General features: G+C 39.3%; 1 protein-coding gene across 9 annotated transcripts in view; it reads left to right on the top strand.

Annotated features, from left to right (window-relative positions):
* LOC146466546 (uncharacterized) overlaps positions 1-16,586 on the top strand; it is an 89,951-nt gene extending 73,365 nt beyond the window's left edge. For 8 of the 9 annotated variants that reach the window (XM_085127221.1, XM_085127220.1, XM_085127223.1 and 5 more), the window contains 4 exons: positions 2,853-3,515; positions 4,609-4,797; positions 12,163-12,246; positions 14,617-16,586. In XM_085127221.1, the coding sequence (XP_084983347.1) occupies positions 2,853-3,515; positions 4,609-4,797; positions 12,163-12,246; positions 14,617-16,421 (2,741 nt within the window). In that variant the 3' untranslated portion in view covers positions 16,422-16,586. The remainder of the gene's footprint in view (positions 1-2,852; positions 3,516-4,608; positions 4,798-12,162; positions 12,247-14,616) is intronic. The other variant, XM_085127222.1, reaches the window with a different exon arrangement.
* The last annotated feature ends 3,049 nt before the right edge of the window (positions 16,587-19,635 follow it).

The following is a 19,635-nucleotide window of genomic DNA, read 5'->3' as shown; positions in this document are numbered from 1 at the left end:
TGTAATGAAAAAGTTTTCCTTAGATGAAATGGGAGATGACCACAAACCAGTGAAAAATTGAGAAACTGAAAACATATGTGAGCATGCGCAGTTAAAAACTTTTTGAAGACGTTGACACAGGGATACACACTAATGGTAAAAACCAGCTAATGCAGACTGGTAAAAATTCAGTTTTGGCTAGTAGATTTTGAGTCAAAACAAGTGAAAAGCGGTGAAACGGAAAACACTGTGATCATGAGTGAAAGATTTTTCAAAGACTTTGCAGAGACACGGATAGAGATTTTTAATGCTAACCAACTAACCACAGACTGTTAAAAATTCAGTTATGGCTATAGGTGGCTGCCATTGCTGGACTCGAAATGTTGATTGACAAAACAAAGTAGCTAAAAAGGATACAAACGATCGATTGACTTTTTCAAATTCTCCTGTTATGAAAGTAATGAATGACAAAACCTGCTTCCCGCTAATCATTTAGCCATGCATGCAGGAATCATGCAGAACTTCAAGGAATATGTTTCATTTATCTCAAACAGCACCGTTTAGGGGCCACCTATATATACTTACACTGCATTTTTTTAAGAATTTGTATTATTTAAAAATGTATATGTTGTAGGTCAATTTGTTCTTTAGGTAAAATTGTTTCAAACTAGGTTAATTTGAACTCAACCTAGGTCAGTTTGCTGATGTCTGTCTGTCTGTCTGTTTTTTTTTTTTTTTTTTGGCTGTGTTGAGATGGCTGGCATCTGGAATTTTTTTAAAAATACAGTTAAACCTCCCATAAGTGAAACAAAATTAATAGTGCAAACATTTAAGAACAGTGTTTACTGCAAGTGCAGTTGGGAACTTTCTCTTTATTAAAAGTAGGTTTAGAGAAATTTGAAACCTCCAATTAATGGTTGTAATAAATAGAGTACTCAAGTGATGACATCACATAAATTAAATTTCTGAAATAGTAATTATTATTTTTGGGATTGGTGGGATAAAAGAGCTATTGAAATAATATTAAAATGCCTACTTGTCAAAAATTGGCATCTAATTGCAATTTGGGAGTGCGATATTGGGTCTTTTATGTCTCTTTTCTAGTTACATTTAGTTTTTGCCAAGCAGCCAAGTAGGCAATTTCATCATCTTCCTTGCAAGCATTTTGATAAATCCCATAATTTCAAAAATTAATATATTCGTGACATCACAATTATAGTACTCTATATTTGTCCTTCCAAACGTATTAATAATTCATGATAAGAAAACAAAGGAAATCACTACCCTGCGTCTGAGGCTTGAAAAGGTGATCTTTGTTATCAAAAACTCTGATGATTTTTTTGCTAAATGAATTTCTCCAAGAATCATCACTTGAAAGAGTGTTTGATCTGATTTTCAGACGCCTCGATCCGATGAAGGTACATTAAGAAAACTCGGCTATGCCTCATCTCCTTGTTTAGAAATCAGATGAAACACTCTTTCTCGTTTTTGATAAATCAACCAAACATTCAGCAGAGATTGTGCTCAGAGAAAAATAGGCTGCAGTGACGGGAAAAGGGAGAGCATAATTACAGCTGGGAATTAATGAATTAGGCGAAATGTTCCTCTTTCACCTCACTTCATCTTTCTGCTCCCTATATAAAATAAATAAAATATTAAATGCTTTGTTTATAGTGGAAATGCACTTAGCTACCCAAAGCTAGTTTACAGGCATTCCACTCAGAAATGACGGCCGGAAACAAATAATAATCAAATCGAACATAGCATGTTAAAAATCCCAACTGGCAGGAGGCAAACCAGCTGACTATTTACAAGCGTGGCCAAGGCCGATATATAATTAACACTTTGGGCAGGCACCTGATAAATCAACAATGTGTTTTTGGGTAAATAGAAAATGTTTACTTAACTTTGGGCATTACCTCTGACATCAGTTTTCATCAGTTAAACTGGAGTACAATAGCCAAAGCTATTTTTGTCTGAAATCATATTGTTTGCACACTTTTAGCAATGTAGTATCGTTGTATGTATGGTTTTGTAAAAAAAAATGTAAAAAAAGCAATAAATAAAATAAAATAGACATTAAGTTAATGTCATTGTTTAAATTACATGAATGGTACCAAGCAAGGTCTTTAAAAGGTCTTTCAAAAATTGATGCTAAACATAACACCTTTAATTTACGGTGAGCTTTTCAGTGGTGACCGTGGTGATTTCCTACATGTATTAATTATAAGTTGTAATGTTTATAAGGAAATTGCAGACTGTCATTTTTTTAATAAATTTCATGTCCCCAAGCAAAACACAATCTCTTTCAAGATATATTTAATTCTTCGCAGCAATGGTAAATTAAGTCATTCTCCCATAGTGTAACAATTAAGGACGGTGCCTACCTTTGCTTCTGCGCATACGTTCTGCGCATCTCGAGATACTCGGGTTTCCTATGGGTGGTGCCTACTAATACAGGGATATTTTTGTGCGGTTTAAAACTATGCGGAGAAAGCAGAACTTAGCAAGTGCTCTTGGTATCCAAAAAGAAAATTGGGGCTAACCATGCATGTTTCAGCTTCAAATTATTTAGAATACAAACCCCATACATTGCTTTGTATTTTACTGTTTTTTTAGAACAATTCTTGCTCAATTATCTCTAAAAAATACGTGGTTAACCCCAGTTTTCTTTTTGGATTTCAAAAGCCCTCGTTAAGATCTGCTTTTCCCGCATCGCCGTAAGACACACAAAAATACTTCGTTATTAGAAGGCTCCGTCCTTAACATGCTTGCTCGGCATAGTTTTATAAACACAATACATCAGTCTGAACAAACTGTGGTTTGTTTTTCTTGGTTGTTTATTTTGTTTGTTCTTTTTCTTTTTTATTTAGAAACAAAAATGAAAGAGACTGGAGAGAGCAGTTCACGTGATTGCAATGGCAAGCCACCACAACTCTGTTTTAAGCTTACCAAGACAAGTGATATTCCTAACACCTACATAGATTGGAGCAATGCTCAACTCCCGGTTGATGTTCTTTTATTGACTGTGGAGGACTGTGAGTTCTTGAGCTGTTATTTCTATCTCGAAAAAGTATTCAAAAGTTACCACAAAGATATTGGTCCAGTCTGGTTTGGATACATTGGAAGTGGTGAGCAAGAGAAGCTTAAGATTGCATTGATAAAATGCTCCAAAGGTTCTGCAGTTCCAGGCGGTTCTTCAACTGTCGTAAAAAATGCTGTCAGGGTCTTGGGCCCCAAAGCTGTGATTTCTGTGGGCACCTGTCATGGTTTAAATTCTGAAATTATCAAAATTGGAGACGTAGTGGTGTCTGCCAAGTTGACAACCCCTGCCTTCAGAACCCCTGTAAGCAGAAATATTGGCAACCTCATCAGACATGCATCTTACGGCTGGACAGCTCCTTTGGAAAACCCAGATGAACAGGAAGTGCGAGTACATTGTAATGCCGATGTGCTGAGCCTGCAGGAGCACGTAGCCCCAGAGAAGATTTTCAATCAATTTCCTTCTGCAGTTGCCTTGGAAGCAGAAGGTGAAGGTAATAATCTTTCAGTGCTAGTCGATCACACTACTATGCTGAGCCTCAATGAGAGAGCTCAACAAACATAAAAATGTGTCGGCCATAAACTGCATGTGTTGCAGCAGACTCTAACCGTCTCAAAGCCTTAAGCTACCGTGAATTTAAGTTCCCAGCACAAATGACGATCCTTGTTGCTTTTAGATTTAGGAGGCTAATGCTCTTGTTACTTGAAGGTATAACTAAAAAGTGTAGCAAACTGTGATTGTGGGACGTACACTTTATCATGAAAAGATGCTTCTAAACGTACAATTTGAACTAAAAAGGTGCGCAAAGTGTTATTGTTTTTGGAAAATGTTAAGATATACATGTATATCAAGTCTTTGGCCCTACAGTTTCTTTCAAGTACATAACCAATGCAGGGAACATTATTTTAAAGCCCTTTTGTATCCCTTGTACCGTATATATCTCAGTATATTAAGAACACGTACAGCATCCAGCAGGTGTAATAACTCAATCACTAGTAAGATCGGATCAGTCAAGATATGTATGTTAAGGGGTCGTTATCTTTCAGAAGGGTGGCTGCCTTCAGGTTTGGAACATATCCAATCCAGGGATCATTTGAGATCCAGTTAGTGGATCATATACATGTGCTACACAAATCATTTGCAGGGCTGCATAATTCATTAAAATCAAATAATTTTGAATTAAGGTAAAATATGTGAAAATTACACAAGACAAATTTAGAATAAAGCAAAAGGTAAAAGGAAGTGTTACATAAATGGTAGTTAAACACTTCCTTTATCACAAAATTAATATACATATATATGGAGTCACTTGCATGGCAACAAGGCAACAGTTTTCGGTCCTTATCATTTGCTCTGTCATCAACTGAATAGCAATTTATAGCTTGTTTTTTTTTTTTTTTTTTTTTGGGGGGGGGGGGGGTCCTTTTCCCTATCACCCCATCCTCTCAAGTGTTGTAACCTATGTGACAACATTAGGTGTTGAGCTAAACCAGTGTGATCTTTCCCCAAGGTTATGTTAAGGATACTGGCTAGGATCAATGCAGTTAAGTTGGAGCAATAACGTTAACCTTTCCTCCTTGTGACAGGTCTTTTTGCAGCAGCGTATGATGATAAAATGGAGTGGCTGATAGTGAAAGGTGTAGCCAGTGATAGAGATCTCAGTCAGTCTGTAAGTGATGACTGGAAGTACTTCGCAAGTACCATGGCTGCTTCCCTTGTGGCAAATATTTTAAGCAATCCTATTGTTTTCAAAGAATGGCCCCACCATAATCAAGGTAAGTGTTTTTTTTTTTTTTGCTGGAAAAGGTGTGTTCTTCATGGGAAGTCCCCCATCTTTCGGAATCCAAAAGGTCATGCAGTGTCATCTGCTACTACGTAAAGTTTTTGCATGTCTGTAAATGAAAGTTCTTGTTAGTTTTCTAAAGTGTTCCTGTATTCATCTTGTCCCGCCTCGATTAGTTTTGTAACCATTTGCGGGACAAACTATTTATTCTTTGTTTTTTCAAATAACGTTTTGTTGTTGTTTGTTGTTGTTGGTAAGCTATTGTACTAAGCAAATAAAACTTTAAGCCATTTCCAGAAAGAAAGCGTAAAAGCAGTTAGGCCTGATATTAATTTCATAAATGTTGTAGCGAGCGCACTGGTAGATTTATTTAAATGTCCTTGACAGTTCCTCTAACTGTAATTAACACGAAATCATGACCAGTGGTTTCTGGAACAGAAACAAATAAATACACTAAAGCGAACGATAAATTACAAGATAATACTAGCGAAAGGCAATAAAACAGCAATACGAAAGATAAACGGCAAAGGACAACATGAACGTACCTGACAGTGCGCATATACAAACTAACAACATAGGACAAGCGAAACTGAATTAACATGAAGACCAACGGCTAACAAAAAATTTTTGGCGCGAATGAAAATATTTAAATGGTCCACGAGGGGACTGGCACTAGGCGTCTACGATATATACCGCTGGAATAAGTATTGTTGCAACATCCCGGACCCAAATTAGCCACCCGGGTTAATTCTAACTTAAAGCAACAAACTTCCAATAATACACAGTTCATATTACGCAGTTCATAAGTTCATAAGCTCAAAGTCCTCCACAGGTAACACTTGCAATCAAGTTTCTGAAATTTGAACTTCTTCAAGCAGACACAACTTTCTGATGTCTCGTTTACACACGGATGATGCTGTCTTCACTCTCACGCTACGGACATGGCCATTGCTGTCTGGGAAGACCTCCTCGACAAGACACATCGGTCAGCGCCCTCGTGGCGCTTTCTCATCAATGACCAGGACTAAATCGCCAATGGCAAAATTACGGTGAGGGAAGTACCCTTTCTGTCTCCTCTGAAGCACGGGCAAGTAATCTTTTATCCACCTTTTCCAGAATGCATTGGCCAGACACTGTGCTTGGCGCCAACGCTTGCTGTACTTGTCTTGGTCTGTGAAGACATCTAGAGGTAGGCAGTTGTTACACTTGAGAAGCAACAGTTTATTGGGCGTCAACGGTTCTGGATCATCCGGGTGGTCATTAAGGGAAGTCAACGGTCGATCATAGAGGATCCTCTCCACCTCGCACAAAAGGGTTGACAGTGTTTCGTCGTTGATCCGCTGCTCTTTTAGCAGGGCGGCGAGGATTTTCCGTACGGACCTTATCATGCGCTCCCAAATTCCTCCTTGGTGACTGGCTTCTGGGGGGTTAAATAACCACTGGACGTCTTCCTTCCTAAGTCAGTTACACACATGCTTCTGATCCAGGCGCTCAAATGCTTCTCTCAGCTCTCATTCCGCGCCGGTGAAGTTGGTTCCATTATCGCTGTACATTGCTCCAGGCCCGCCCCGATGGCTGACAGAACGCTGATATGCGCAGATAAAAGAGTCTGCCTCTAAAGAGTGCGCGACTTCAATGTGCACCGCCCTCACGTTAAGACATGTGAACAAGCAACCATAGCGTTTCACCTGACCTCGTCCTTGCTTCACAAACAGAGGACCAAAGTAGCCCACTCCCCCGTGTGTGAACGGTGGGTCGAAAGGAGCAACTCTCGCAGCTGGGAGAGGGGCCATAATCTGCTCACCAGGACGAGCATTCCGTTTGCGACAATCCATGCATCTTGCCAATACCTTACGTACCGCAGAAAGCCCTCGCACTATCCAAAATTTCTGTCTAATGGCAGCCAGGACATGGGCAGGACCCGAATGTCCCTGTTGGCGATGACAGTTCTGAATTATTAAGTTGGTCACATGGTGTTTGCTTGGCAGAATAATAGGGTGTTTTACTTCAAAGGAGACTGAGGCATTCTCAAGGCGTCCTCCTACCCTTAGTATTCTATCCGTCACATAAGGGTTTAGATCACGTACTGGGCTTGTACGTGGTAAGCACTTCTTCCAGCTCCCTGGTGCTGTTTCATTAAGCGCATCAAATTCCTTCGGGAAGGCTTCATTCTGAACGACTTTGACGATGTCTTTCTCGGCGTCAATAACTTCCGGTACAGTCAGAGGCCCTCTGGGGACATGATGTTGAGCTTTAGGATTACGACTCAACATATACTTCTTAAATCTTGCCATCCAGGCGATCGCCTTACGTAGGCTGTCCCATGACGAATAGTGGGAAAACAGCAACTCTATCCCCTTTCTGCTGGCAATTAAATTCGCATGACCTGTCGGTTTCTTTATCTCGTTGTCGTCTCCAGACAAATCCGGCAAGTGCAAGGGTTGTTCGGGCCAAGCTTCATCCTTTCGTAGGAACATTGGACCATGAAGCCAGAGATCCATTTTGAGTAGCTCTAAGTAAGTAAGTAAGTAAGTAAAGCCTTTATTTAAAGAGGGTGGCACTTAATAGCCAAAGGCTAATAAACTTGTGGCCCTCACAACTATTTACAATCTAAAATACTGTAAGCTAAAATATATATATATACAGTTAAAATATAAAATATGGCAGGATTCGATTATAAGATAAAAAATAAATTATTAAATTATGAAATGATGCAAAAATTGTTGTTCCTTAAAAATCTTGGCAAACATGTTCTTTTTAAAACATGCTACAGAATTTAGTTTCCTAATTTCAATTGGTGTACTGTTCCACAGTCTTCAGGGCTCGAAATTAAAAAAAAATTTCAGTCGCCATTTGCGACTGGCTACGAAAATCTAGTCGCAAGTTCACGAATTTTAATCGCAAAACTAACTAACCATAATTAGTTAATAAATAGCTCTGACTCACAAATGATTAACAACACTTTGATTTTATTACTTCAAGCTCTAGCTCTAATAACGACTGTGTACCAGAACGAATCTCGCCTCGCGAGAATCACTAAAGCGGAAATTTTAGAATATTATCGAGTTTCTCGTGAGAAGAAAACAACCGAGTTTCTCGCGCACTTGTCTTGTGATGCGTTTATCCGTGCCATTTTTAAAACGCGTGCCAACGTGTTTGCATTGTAAGAGTTATTTGATTCGAAACAATTTTGTCTTCTTTCAGTTCAAAGGTTTCGATTCGTGCACAATGTAAGAAATGATTTATTTTACAAAAATCGTGTCTTCAGTCACTTCAAAGGTTTCGTTTTACATGTAATAGCGACGAGTTTGTAAAGCGATGCGCTAAGCGAACTCTCCGGGAAATCAATTTAAAATTGAAACTTTCCCGCACACACACAATTCCTACATTAAAAAACCAGCCTTTTTAAAGTCAAGTTTTGTGCCTGTATCTATAAAACACTTTTTGAAAATCCTGAAACTTACAATGTTTTTCAAGTTCACCGCGGTTCAAATTTGCATACGTGACATGTATCGTGCTTTGCTAATTACCGCTATGGAATCGAACTTATTTCAATCTTTGTGGTTGCAAGCAAATACGATTTCTACCAACAAAAAACAAAGTTGCGAATAAAGAAAATCGAAAACGCTAACGTTGTTGAAGAGCTGGCGTAAACTGTGTAGTTCTGGTTCAGAATTGATTTCAGTTCATTGTGCACCGAAGCATATCGGCAACGCGAAGATGTCAAAGGTTTAATACCGCGCCGCGCTTACATCTCAACCTTCAAAACCGGAAATTTTGATCGGAAAGTTTCATTTGCAAAGCATTGCGATTTCGCCTTCAAACGCATTGAACTTGTTTGTATAAAATACCAGCGAAACAATTTGCACTTGAAAACCAAATCAACGCGAACTTGCAAGTTAAAAACATAAGACATCCTTATTGTGTTGAAGAAAGTGTAACGCAATGGCTTCATAAAAAAGAAACAATTATAAACGATCCTACTTATCATGTTTATTACATTTTCGTTTTATTTACTTTTACACGAAGACGCTTTATTATGCATTTATTTTGGCAAAAAAAATGTAGCAAAGTAGCGATAGCTAGACTTTTAATCGTTATTTGTCTATGCCAAAACATTACTCGCAAATTTGCGACTCCTCCGGAAATTTTAGTCGCAAACGCAAAAATTAAGTCGTAAATGCGACTGTATTGGTCGCAATTTCGAGCCCTGGACTCTTGTTGCCGAAACAGCGAAAGAGCGTCCTCCTTCTGTTTCTCTTTTATATTTAGGACAAACAGCATTAGTGCTTGAATATCTAGTGTTGCGGGAGTGCCGCTTATTATTTAAAATTAAGTGTTCATTTAGATAATTCGGCAAAGTCCCATTAATTCGCTTATACATTATTGTGCATTTATCAATCTTATGTTGTCTGAACCTTTCGCTCCTCTAGAGGCGACATCTGCAGGGTTAGACTCAGTGTTGACGTGTCTCCACTGTTTGGGGGTAGACTCCTCGTGGATCATGGCGACTCTGTTAGCGACAAACGTTTGAAATCTTCTTGACTCGTTACGAATGTACTGTAGAACCACGGTGGAATCTGTCCAGAAGATGGTGTCATCTATGGGGTACTCAAGCTCGTTTCGAATAAGGCAGTTTAGCTTCACCGCAACCACAGCAGCTGTTAACTCAAGACGAGGTATAGACATCACTTTAAGGGGCGCTACGCGGGATTTACCAAGGACAAAGGAACAGTAAACGACGCCTTCGTCATCAACAATTCGTAGATACGACACAGCACCGTAACCAAATTCTGATGCGTCGGAGAAATGGTGTAGCTCAACTCTGGCAACTGCGCTAAACCCTGAAGGCTTGAAACATCTAGGTACTGATAATGTTCTTAAACTGTTTAGTTCTCGTAGCCATCCTCGCCAAGTCACGTAATCCTCTTCCGATATTTCTTCGTCCCATCCGTATTTCTGGTTACACAAGCTCTGAAGTAGGCTCTTTGCATGAAGGATTACAGGTGACACGAACCCCAGGGAGTCATACATCGAACTAATGACCAACAATATTCCTCTGCGGGTTGGGGCCCTTTTCCTGGTCCAAAATTCGGAAGCTGAAGCTGTCTGTCTCCATGTCCCACTGGACACCCAATGTCCATTCTGTAGGAAGATCATCCAAGTCAAGGTTGACAACTGGGGGTGCTCTCTCCGTCATTGGTACCGAAGCGATTAGGTTCCTGTCGTTACTAATCCACTTGGTCAGGCGGAACCCTCCTCTAGACAGCAATTCTCGCAACTGGCTGGACAGTCGTACTGCTTTCTCAGTGGTAGATACGGACTTAAAGCAATCATCCACATAAAAGTTCCGACTGACGGTCTCGATAGTTTCGGAATCAAACTTGCCTTGATTATCCTAAGCCGTCCTCTTCAGGCTAAAACTTGCGCAACTAGGCGATGACGTGGCACCGAATAAATGTACAAGCATTTGGTGATCAACCGGCTCTTCTGTCAAATGACCATAGGGCCACCAGAGGAATCTCACCGCATGACAGTCTTAAGGGGCCACACGAACTTGGTGGAACATGCCTTCTATATCGGCTACCACTGCAACCGGTTCTTGCCGGAAGCGTATGAGGACACCCACAAGTCCATTCGTCATGTCTGGTCCCTGCAACAGCTGATCGTTCAGTGATGAACCCTTGAACTTGGCCGCGCAGTCAAAGACAACTGTAACCTTTCCTGGCTTTTGTGGATGGAAAACCGGATGATGGGGCAGGTACCAGACTGGTGTATCTTCATTAACTTCTAGTTCTTCATGGGGTACTTGTCTTGCATAACCACTTGAGACGTAACAGTCAATTGTTTCCTTGTACTTCTCAAACAGGTGTGGATCGCGCTGAAAGCGTTTCTTTAGGTGGTTCAGTCTCTTCATAGCAAATTCTCGACTGTTTGGAAGGCGTACAGACTTCTTTCTCCACGGTAACCCCAGTTGATAGTGACCATTCACGATCTTCACGGAAGCTTCCATTTGCGCCAAGGCTCTACGGACTTCTACGGACATCGCAGTCTTTGAGGCTACCATAGGTTCGTTAAAGTCATTCCTGAACATTCTCTCCATTTGCTGGTGAAGCATTGCATCATCATAGCGAACAAAGTTCACACTGAAACAATTGTTTACACATGAATTCAAAGGTCCCATAAGAGTCCATCCGAGAGGGGTGCATACAGCATAAGGTTGACCACGCCTACCGCGCCTCTGGTCGCACACCCAGTGAGTTTCAGGAACGTCACAGCCGATGAGTAACGACACTTCGTTAGACTAAATTCTGGGAAAATCTATTCCCTTGAGATGAGACCACTTATCAGTATCTTCCTTCGTGGGAGCACCCCTTCGAGGCAGACGGAAAGGGTCTACAGCCCAGACCCCACTCAGCATGATTTCTTCATGAAGGTTAATTCCTCTCGCCACCAGAGACACCTCGAATCCATTTTGACAGTCAGATACCCCGTTAACGGTCTTTTATGTACTTTAACTCAGTTACAGACTACTTTAATTCACAGTTAAATCTGAACAAACTGCAGTGCAGTAGATTTTTTTAAGGGCATCCCTAAGAGTGCCAATTGGCACACATGCCATAACTCTGTCAATATTTGACAGATTTCTATGAATTTTTGACACCAAGATGGTCTTGTGAAGATCTACTCATTAAAAGGATGAAACCTTAACTCTCTCTAATATGTGATATGGTTGACCACCCCCATAACTTTTCAACTTTTTTCCCCTAGAAGTTGTGGGTCTTAAAGCGTCTCTCGCATTAATGAACATGTTGAGAACTGCAAAATAAGCTATAGTTTAGGGGTATGACTAATATACACAAGGATTGGGACGTTTTTGAACTTTTAATTTGTTTTCTTTTTAAGGCCATTTATCTCAAAGCGACAACTTTTCTCACTCATTATTATATCAGTTATGAAATACAATCATGAGTAGCTTTAAAATGGTATATCATACATAGACATTGAGTTTTTAGTCTTGGATCTGGAGAAAATGTCGTTTTGCCTTAGGGGTTAAAGGGTTAAGAGTTGTTCACCTGAGAAATCATTCTTCCCATTAAATTCATCATATCTTTTAACACAGTGTCAAATGTGAGCTTTATGTTAAATAAAGATTATCAAAAAGGTATGGATTTATTTAATGAGGGTTGTGCTGAATGTGTATCATGTCATACCAAAAGTGGTCACTTTATTACTATACTGAAAGACAAACCTAAAAAAAGTGAGTCAAAACTCTTATGTTAGTTAGAAGAATTTTCTCTAAGTGTACTGTTGTTGTTACACAAAAGATGAAAAAAAATGTCATTTCAATCCCCAGATACTACTGACTGCAACGTTAACGTTGAGAAGATGAAAACGGAGAAGGAAAACATGATGGACAGAGCAAAATGCAAGAATGAAGGTCAGTTTTCATTCAGAAAACTGCCAACTATTTGTTTTTACAATAACATGGCAAAGGCAGCAACAGAATTGACTTTATTTTCAGTTGATGAAGTGTGCACATGACATCTGACATCATTTTTATTGTCTGTACCCTTACAGATAATAGCTATGAGCCAATCAACATGTGGAATTTTGACAGTTATTGTAAAAAATACCATATTGTAATAGAATTATTCTCATGAGGTTTGTCATTACTTAACACTAACAAAATGTGGTAACGTTCTTGGGAAATCATTGGTGATTGAGGTACATCCCTGGAGTCATGAGACAAGCCCTGGGGGGTTACAGTCCCTCACAAAACCTATATGGATATGTGCCACCTTGAATGGGGTTGTTATTGTGCAACTGGCCTGACCTGGAACGGGTAGCCATTAGGCAAGACGTTTTCTACAATAGATTGTAATACTGCAGTCACAAGGAATCTTCATAGATATCAGCTGCGATAATTTAGGAATTATATGGATCAAAGTATTTACAGAGTTGTCTTTTTTTAGAACAGGATATCATATTGAATGCAAAATCCTTTTAACATTGGGTCCAAATTTGGAGAGGCACATACCCAACCCAAAGCCGAGTAGAGTTCCTTTGAGTGTCACCAAACTTTAATTCCTAGTACTGCTATGGTTTATAATCTTTTTTACAATAACTGTCAAAATTCCTACACACTAATTGGCCCATAGTCATTCTCTACAAGGATACATACAATAAAAAGGATGTCACATGTAATGCACATGCCTTTTCAAAGGGAAATTAAAGCCAATTTGGTTTGTACTTTTTCCATGTGATTGTAAAAAACAAATCGACGGCAGTTTTGTATGGTCTTTACCCTTATAGACCATGAGATGATGCCATAAAGGTTTAAAACTTGATAGTGAAACTTCACTTAAGTTTTCAACATTTGAGGATGTCATTTATGGCCTATTTATAAGAGTATAGACCATACCGAACTGCTGGCGATTTTTGTTAAATAGGGATTAAGATGGCCTTCAGTGCAGCACAGTATTGGGGTGCAGTTAGCCTGTTGAGAATAACAATGAGTGTGTTATAAACATTGCAAGGGACTGTTTTTTTTTTTTTTTTTTTTTCAATTATAGCTGGGGGGGGGAGGGGGCTGGTTTTTTTAGATTGTTCAGCAAAAAAATTCTCCTCCCTCATATTTGGAATGTCAAAACACACATCCCCCTGAAAAATTCTTGTACAAAAATTGTACACCCCCACCCACCTCAGCCCCTATATCCCTTGTATCTAAAATAGAACAGAAGTATGGGATACCTGGGTCTTATTTTACAAAGAACTCATCTAAAAAAAACCAAGCACTTCAGCTACATCTGAAACAAATCGTTCTTGGGCTGGAGAAATATGCAATATTAGACAAATGCTTCGAATACAGGAATATTTCTATGAAAATCCATACAAGTCCCTAAAACAACAACACTCTAGATCCCTGAACTTGTCCCCTCTATGAAGACCCTATACTGTAAGAGTCTGCCATCTTTAAATATCAACTGAGCTCAGAAATTCCCTGCATGAGTGCTGTGATGGTGGATTCAACTGGGAAGCCCAAAGAGACACCCCAATAATGGTCTGTTCAAACATAGTTCTTTTAAATTGTTATTTTAGTGCCACCATGTTGCATGAAAACTTTAGTTTCAATAAAGATAAAATTGCACATCCCCATATTTTGCCATAGCAAAAAATGTATTCCCACCGCCAGTAAGGACTAATTTTAAAAACTGTACCACCCGTTCTGACCACCTGCTATAATTAATGAACAGTCCCTAAGCCTCTTACATCTTAAAAGATTGCAAATGTCTAAAATTTCAAATTTCAACATTTGTTGGTAAAATGTATAAAACTAACTCATTTTAACTTAACGTATTGTTATTTGGCTTTGGATCATTTCACCACTTCAAGCTTTTTTTCTTTGATGCCACTGTTAAGTGTTATTCCAATCAGAATATACACAGAGGTGAAAAAGAGCGAGCAAGGGGGGTGGGGAGGGGGCGTTGTGTGCCGTGATTTTATGGTCAAACTATGACAGCTTCGATTCAATGCAAGCAGAACTTTGTCTTTATCAATTTGCTTTTCCTGTTCAATTCGGTCTTTTTAGCTGCCTGCTCGGTTATTGAATACTGAAGTGAGCATAAGCCGCATATATTGACTCCCGATTCCGCATTGTTTTTAGATTTGTGGAACACTGGGTTAGTCTCTGTTTCAGTTTGCATTTTATATCCAGTCTGCAATTTAGCCTGACCATAAAATAAACATTAATGAACAATCTCAACAAGAACTAATATAGTATTTTGCTAATAGTACTTTTTACTTTTAGATCGCTCCGAAGCTGAGTACATTGAGCCAATACGTGAACTGTACAGAACAGATGTAGGATGCCTTGATCTCTTCCCTTGGTGTGAAGGAAAGTTTTACTTTTCCCTTGAAGAAATCTTCACCAGGCTCATAATGCGGAACAAGGATAAAACAAGAGGCAGGTTGACCAAAAAAATTGTTCAAATGTCTGCTATCTTTGAACCACACGAAGAATGTACCAGTCCAAGAATAATTTTAATTGAAGGTGACCCTGGCATGGGAAAATCGACATACTGCAACAAACTTGCTTTCGATTGGGCCACAGGGAAAGCAGGAGGACATTTTCTGGAATTTAAAGTGGTTCTGTTAATAAGATGTTGCGACATCGATTCAAACCTTCAGGATGCCATTGCCACTCAGGTCCTGCCCTTAGATGTTAAAGAACAGGAGCGAGAGAAATTCTTCGACTTCATTAAACACAATCAGTCTAATATCCTGCTCGTTCTGGATGGAATGGACGAACTGCCTAGTGGTAAATTGCCACAGTTACTAGAAATTATTCAAGGTAGAAGCACAATATTTCATGGATGTCCCCTTGTGGTTACAGCTCGGCACGAGACTGGCATAGAGGTGATCAAATACTGTGATACGCTTCTGGAGATCAAAGGGTTTACTGCAGCTGATGCCAGTGAGTTTATTAAAAAATTCTTCAAACGCGACGGAGAGCAGGGAGCGAAAATAGCCCAGAAGCTCTTAGACAAACTGGACGAAGATAAAAGCCTGACTGAACTGATCGCAAATCCCCTCAACACTACACTTGTTTGCCTTCTGTGTGAATACTCGGAGGGCAAGCTTCCAGAAAGTAAAACTAATATTTACTGGGAGATTGTAGAGTATGTTCTGGGAAGGTACAAGAAAAAGAAGAACTTACCAGAAACGAGTAAAGATGTCATTGAAGAACACAAATCACAGCTAAAACAGCTTGGCTTGATAGCCTGGAAGGCTCTACTTGAAAACAAGAAGTTCTTTGACAAAAATCAACTTGAAAGTCACACAGATCTACCCGGGTTCGGCTTTCTGTCATGGCAGCGTGGAAGCAGCAAACGAAGACCAAGTCCTCAGTACTCGTTTCTCCACCAGAGTTTTCAAGAATGGTTCGCTTCCTTTTATCTCTGTGTCAAGCTTCTGAGTGGAGAAATGAGTCCTGAAGATTTAGCTGCTGACGAGCGATATTTCTCTGAGCATGCTGACCTCAAACAAGTGCTGTTGTTTACATGCGGCATACTCGCGCAAGAATCCGAAGAGAAAGCAACGGCTCTTATCCAGAGTTTGGCGGCTCACATTGACCAATGTGACGGGAGTTTTGAGGCTTTCGAGAAGAGAAATGAAAAGTTTGTTGTTGCAGTGGAGTGCATTAAGGAATGCAAAAAGGAAGGTAGTAATTTTCATTTAGATTTGGCACGTACTTTCGGTAAGTTTCTGACACTTCAAAGTGTATCTGTCCTTGGTAGAAATTTAGGTTATGTTGAGTGTGATGTCATTGCTAAGATGCTTACTGAGAACACAACTGTGACACACTTGGGTTTGTCTTTCAATAAACTCGACAGTGAATGCGCTGATAAAATTTGTGAAATGTTATGTAATAATAATACTCTGAGATGGTTGGATTTGTCTGGCAATGAACTCGACAGTGAAGGCGCTGATAAGATTTGTGAATGGTTGTGTAATAATAATACTCTGATAGAGTTGGATTTGTCTCGCAACAACATAAGTGATCCTGTTCGTAACAAACTCAAAGCAGCACATGGTCACCGTATCGATTTTTAATGCCGTCAAAGTTTAAGCGCAATTTTTATCTGTATTTTTGAAACAGAGTAACCTTATTGAACACTCCAAAAACAAAAGTGTGTCAGTGCTCCGTAAAAACTAAAATCTTACATTAACCTTCCAGCCGATAATGGTGCAAATTTAAGTTATTTCCTACAAACCTGGTTGATTGTAGGATGGTTTCTGTCTTAATTTAGCTATGAAATCATGTGATAAAGTAAGATAGACCGTTTTATGGGCAAAGAAATTATTAACAAACAATAAACACTTCAAACAAACACATTTTATTGCATCTCAAAACTCACCTAACACAAATAAAGATGGTGAAGAACGCTCATCATATTCTCGGTTAACAAATTTGTTGTTGATAAGATTAAACCAATAGTAGCTTGAATTCAGAAGTCAGAATTATCTAAAACTTGCTGGCTTTTCAATCCTTTTCTGCTCCGTCTCTGAATTGTACAAATCCTTTGCTTGTGTTATTTTTTCCGACGTTACTAATTTTACAAGTTTGATTCCTCTAGTCTTCTGCTTTGTACAGTTTTTTAAAGCCACAAGAGTAAAATAGAGTCCACATAGTCGTGTTTTATCCGTACAAACATCCAAGTTTATGTTTCCATGAATACTGGTTGAAAAAGTTCTCGTTTGTAGTCAGTTTACAGCCTCAGAGACATGATGTGTACAAATTACACCAAACGCTGTAAAACTGTTCAAAGTGAGCTGATTTCTGCTGCAGGTGGTCGGCATTAGGTAACATAGGGTGAAGCGGTCTCGACTGATCGGAATTTTCCGATCGTCCTTGTGACGTCATCGTCCGACTGCTTTCACGAAATAAACAAATATGGCGCTGAAGTGCTTTATTATCCTTTGCATTGTGTGAGAAATTTGCCGGCGGCCAGCTCTGTTGGGACAACTATTCCTCAGTTTACACACTGAAGGACTGACAAAGCAGATTTTTTCGAGGAGTGGATGAATGTTTACATGCCTTTACCATTTTATCTTTGCCCACCGCTTCACTCGATGTTACTTCTTTGTACTGTTGCAGAGGACACTACATAACATAGGGTGAGGAGGATCCGAGCCCAACTGGATCCAGTCTTCGTTTGGAAAAGTATTCCTCATTAATTATTTGACTCAAAAGCAGTTCTTTCGATGAATACATGAACATATGCTGTTATATGAATTTTCAACACCTGATGAAACTGTTTACATCTTTCACGAAAGTACTGTTTAATACTTCTTTGTACTGTTTTTGCACTACATAATAGGGTGAGGGTGACGTGTAGTGGCATTTGCAGAAATGAATCATAAACAACAAGTGATTTTTCGTTGCAGGTCAAATAAAGCGCGATAATGTCAAACACAACGCGTGCGCTTTTTTTTGTGTTCTTTGACCGATATTTGGGAAGAGTAGCAATAACTCCCTTCTTCCGCTGAACTGCCTATATTAGCGGGAACCCGGGAAAATCTGGCGGGAGATTTGAGTTGTAATTTACCTTTGCGTAGCTCGCGTCTTGATAATGGAAGAAAATTATGATGACTTTGCTCCTTGCGAACAAATTCCCAAAAGAACCTGCTACGTTTCTTCTATGGATCAGGTCGCAAAGCTAATAATTTTCAAGTTTTGAAACGAAAAATACTGTAAAGTTTTCCTGTTACAAGGGTACTGGTAACTTTGGAAATCATGGTGAGTTAATATTTATTAATTTTTGGTTACCTTTTGCCCCCATAATACAGTTCTGCTGAGTCCTGTCAATTGCTGCAAATGTGGGGATCTAACCTTTGGAATAATAATAATTAAAAAAGAAAATCAATGGATTTAGAATCCACAGGATGACACTGAGACACTTCTTACAACAATAACAACACAATCCTTCCTTTAACTTAACATATTGTGATCCTTTTTTTGAATTATGGAGTTCCTCACATACACAAAACTTCAATTAGAAGAAAACGTGTTAGTGAAAATTAGAAACTTCACTCTGGACAGTGCTCTTTTGTTATTTAGAATGTTTGGTGACTTTACAAATTCAACCCCAGGAGAATGCCCCTTACAAGAAATCTACCCCAGCCCCCTCGCCCCCTTCCCATTGCCATGCCCTGGAGAGGCTGATGAAAGGATCAAATGGTTGAAAAAAAAGGGGAAAACTTCTGATTAGGTTTACTCAAATTGTTAATGTGGTTGGATTATTTCAGAAGTCTGGATACAACAATTGCATAGTTGTAAATGCAAATGTCACCATAGATGCTATTTGTTGCTGGGTACACACCAGAGACATAATTCCTATAAAATTGCAGTTTGTAGTCTTTCATGATCACATGCATGCCCTTTCTGGTCTTGGTATCATGTCCGAAATTCAAACAATTTTTTTTAAATAAAAACAGGCACCAATATAGAGACATCAATGCTTGCAATGTGGTCGATTGATTTTCAAACTATAACACTGTGCCTAGATTACAGGAAAGGAAATCACAGACTTTATTTTAATTATTTCCCATGATTAAAGATAGCAAAATATTGTCCAATATAGTTACTTTTAACATTACAACAGGGAGGAGGACTAAAGCATTTACCTTTCGGGCTTTTACAAAGAAGCTAGTCCTCCCATTAAAAAAATATAAATAAATATATTTTTATACACTTCAACATAGGTTGTTGAAAATTCATGTATTCATCGAAAGAACTGCTTTTGAGTCAAATAATTAATGAGGAATACTTTTCCAAACGAAGACTGGATCCAGTTGGGCTCGGATCCTCCTCACCCTATGTTATGTAGTGTCCTCTGCAACAGTACAAAGAAGTAACATCGAGTGAAGCGGTGGGCAAAGATAAAATGGTAAAGGCATGTAAACATTCATCCACTCCTCGAAAAAATCTGCTTTGTCAGTCCTTCAGTGTGTAAACTGAGGAATAGTTGTCCCAACAGAGCTGGCCGCCGGCAAATTTCTCACACAATGCAAAGGATAATAAAGCACTTCAGCGCCATATTTGTTTATTTCGTGAAAGCAGTCGGACGATGACGTCACAAGGACGATCGGAAAATTCCGATCAGTCGGGACCGCTTCACCCTATGTTATCTAATGCCGACCGCTGCAGGTGCAGCCGCCATCTTGGATCGAAATCAACCAATCAGCAGACAGCAGCAGTTCGCATGTTTTTCATTTTGGATCGAAATCAACCAATCAGAGTACAGCACAAAAAATCTGCTCCCTC

This window comes from Pavona decussata, unplaced genomic scaffold (assembly GCF_977016875.1).
Source record: "Pavona decussata unplaced genomic scaffold, jaPavDecu1.1 SCAFFOLD_143, whole genome shotgun sequence".
NCBI lineage: Eukaryota > Metazoa > Cnidaria > Anthozoa > Scleractinia > Agariciidae > Pavona > Pavona decussata.
This window is presented reverse-complemented; position numbering and strand designations above follow the sequence as displayed.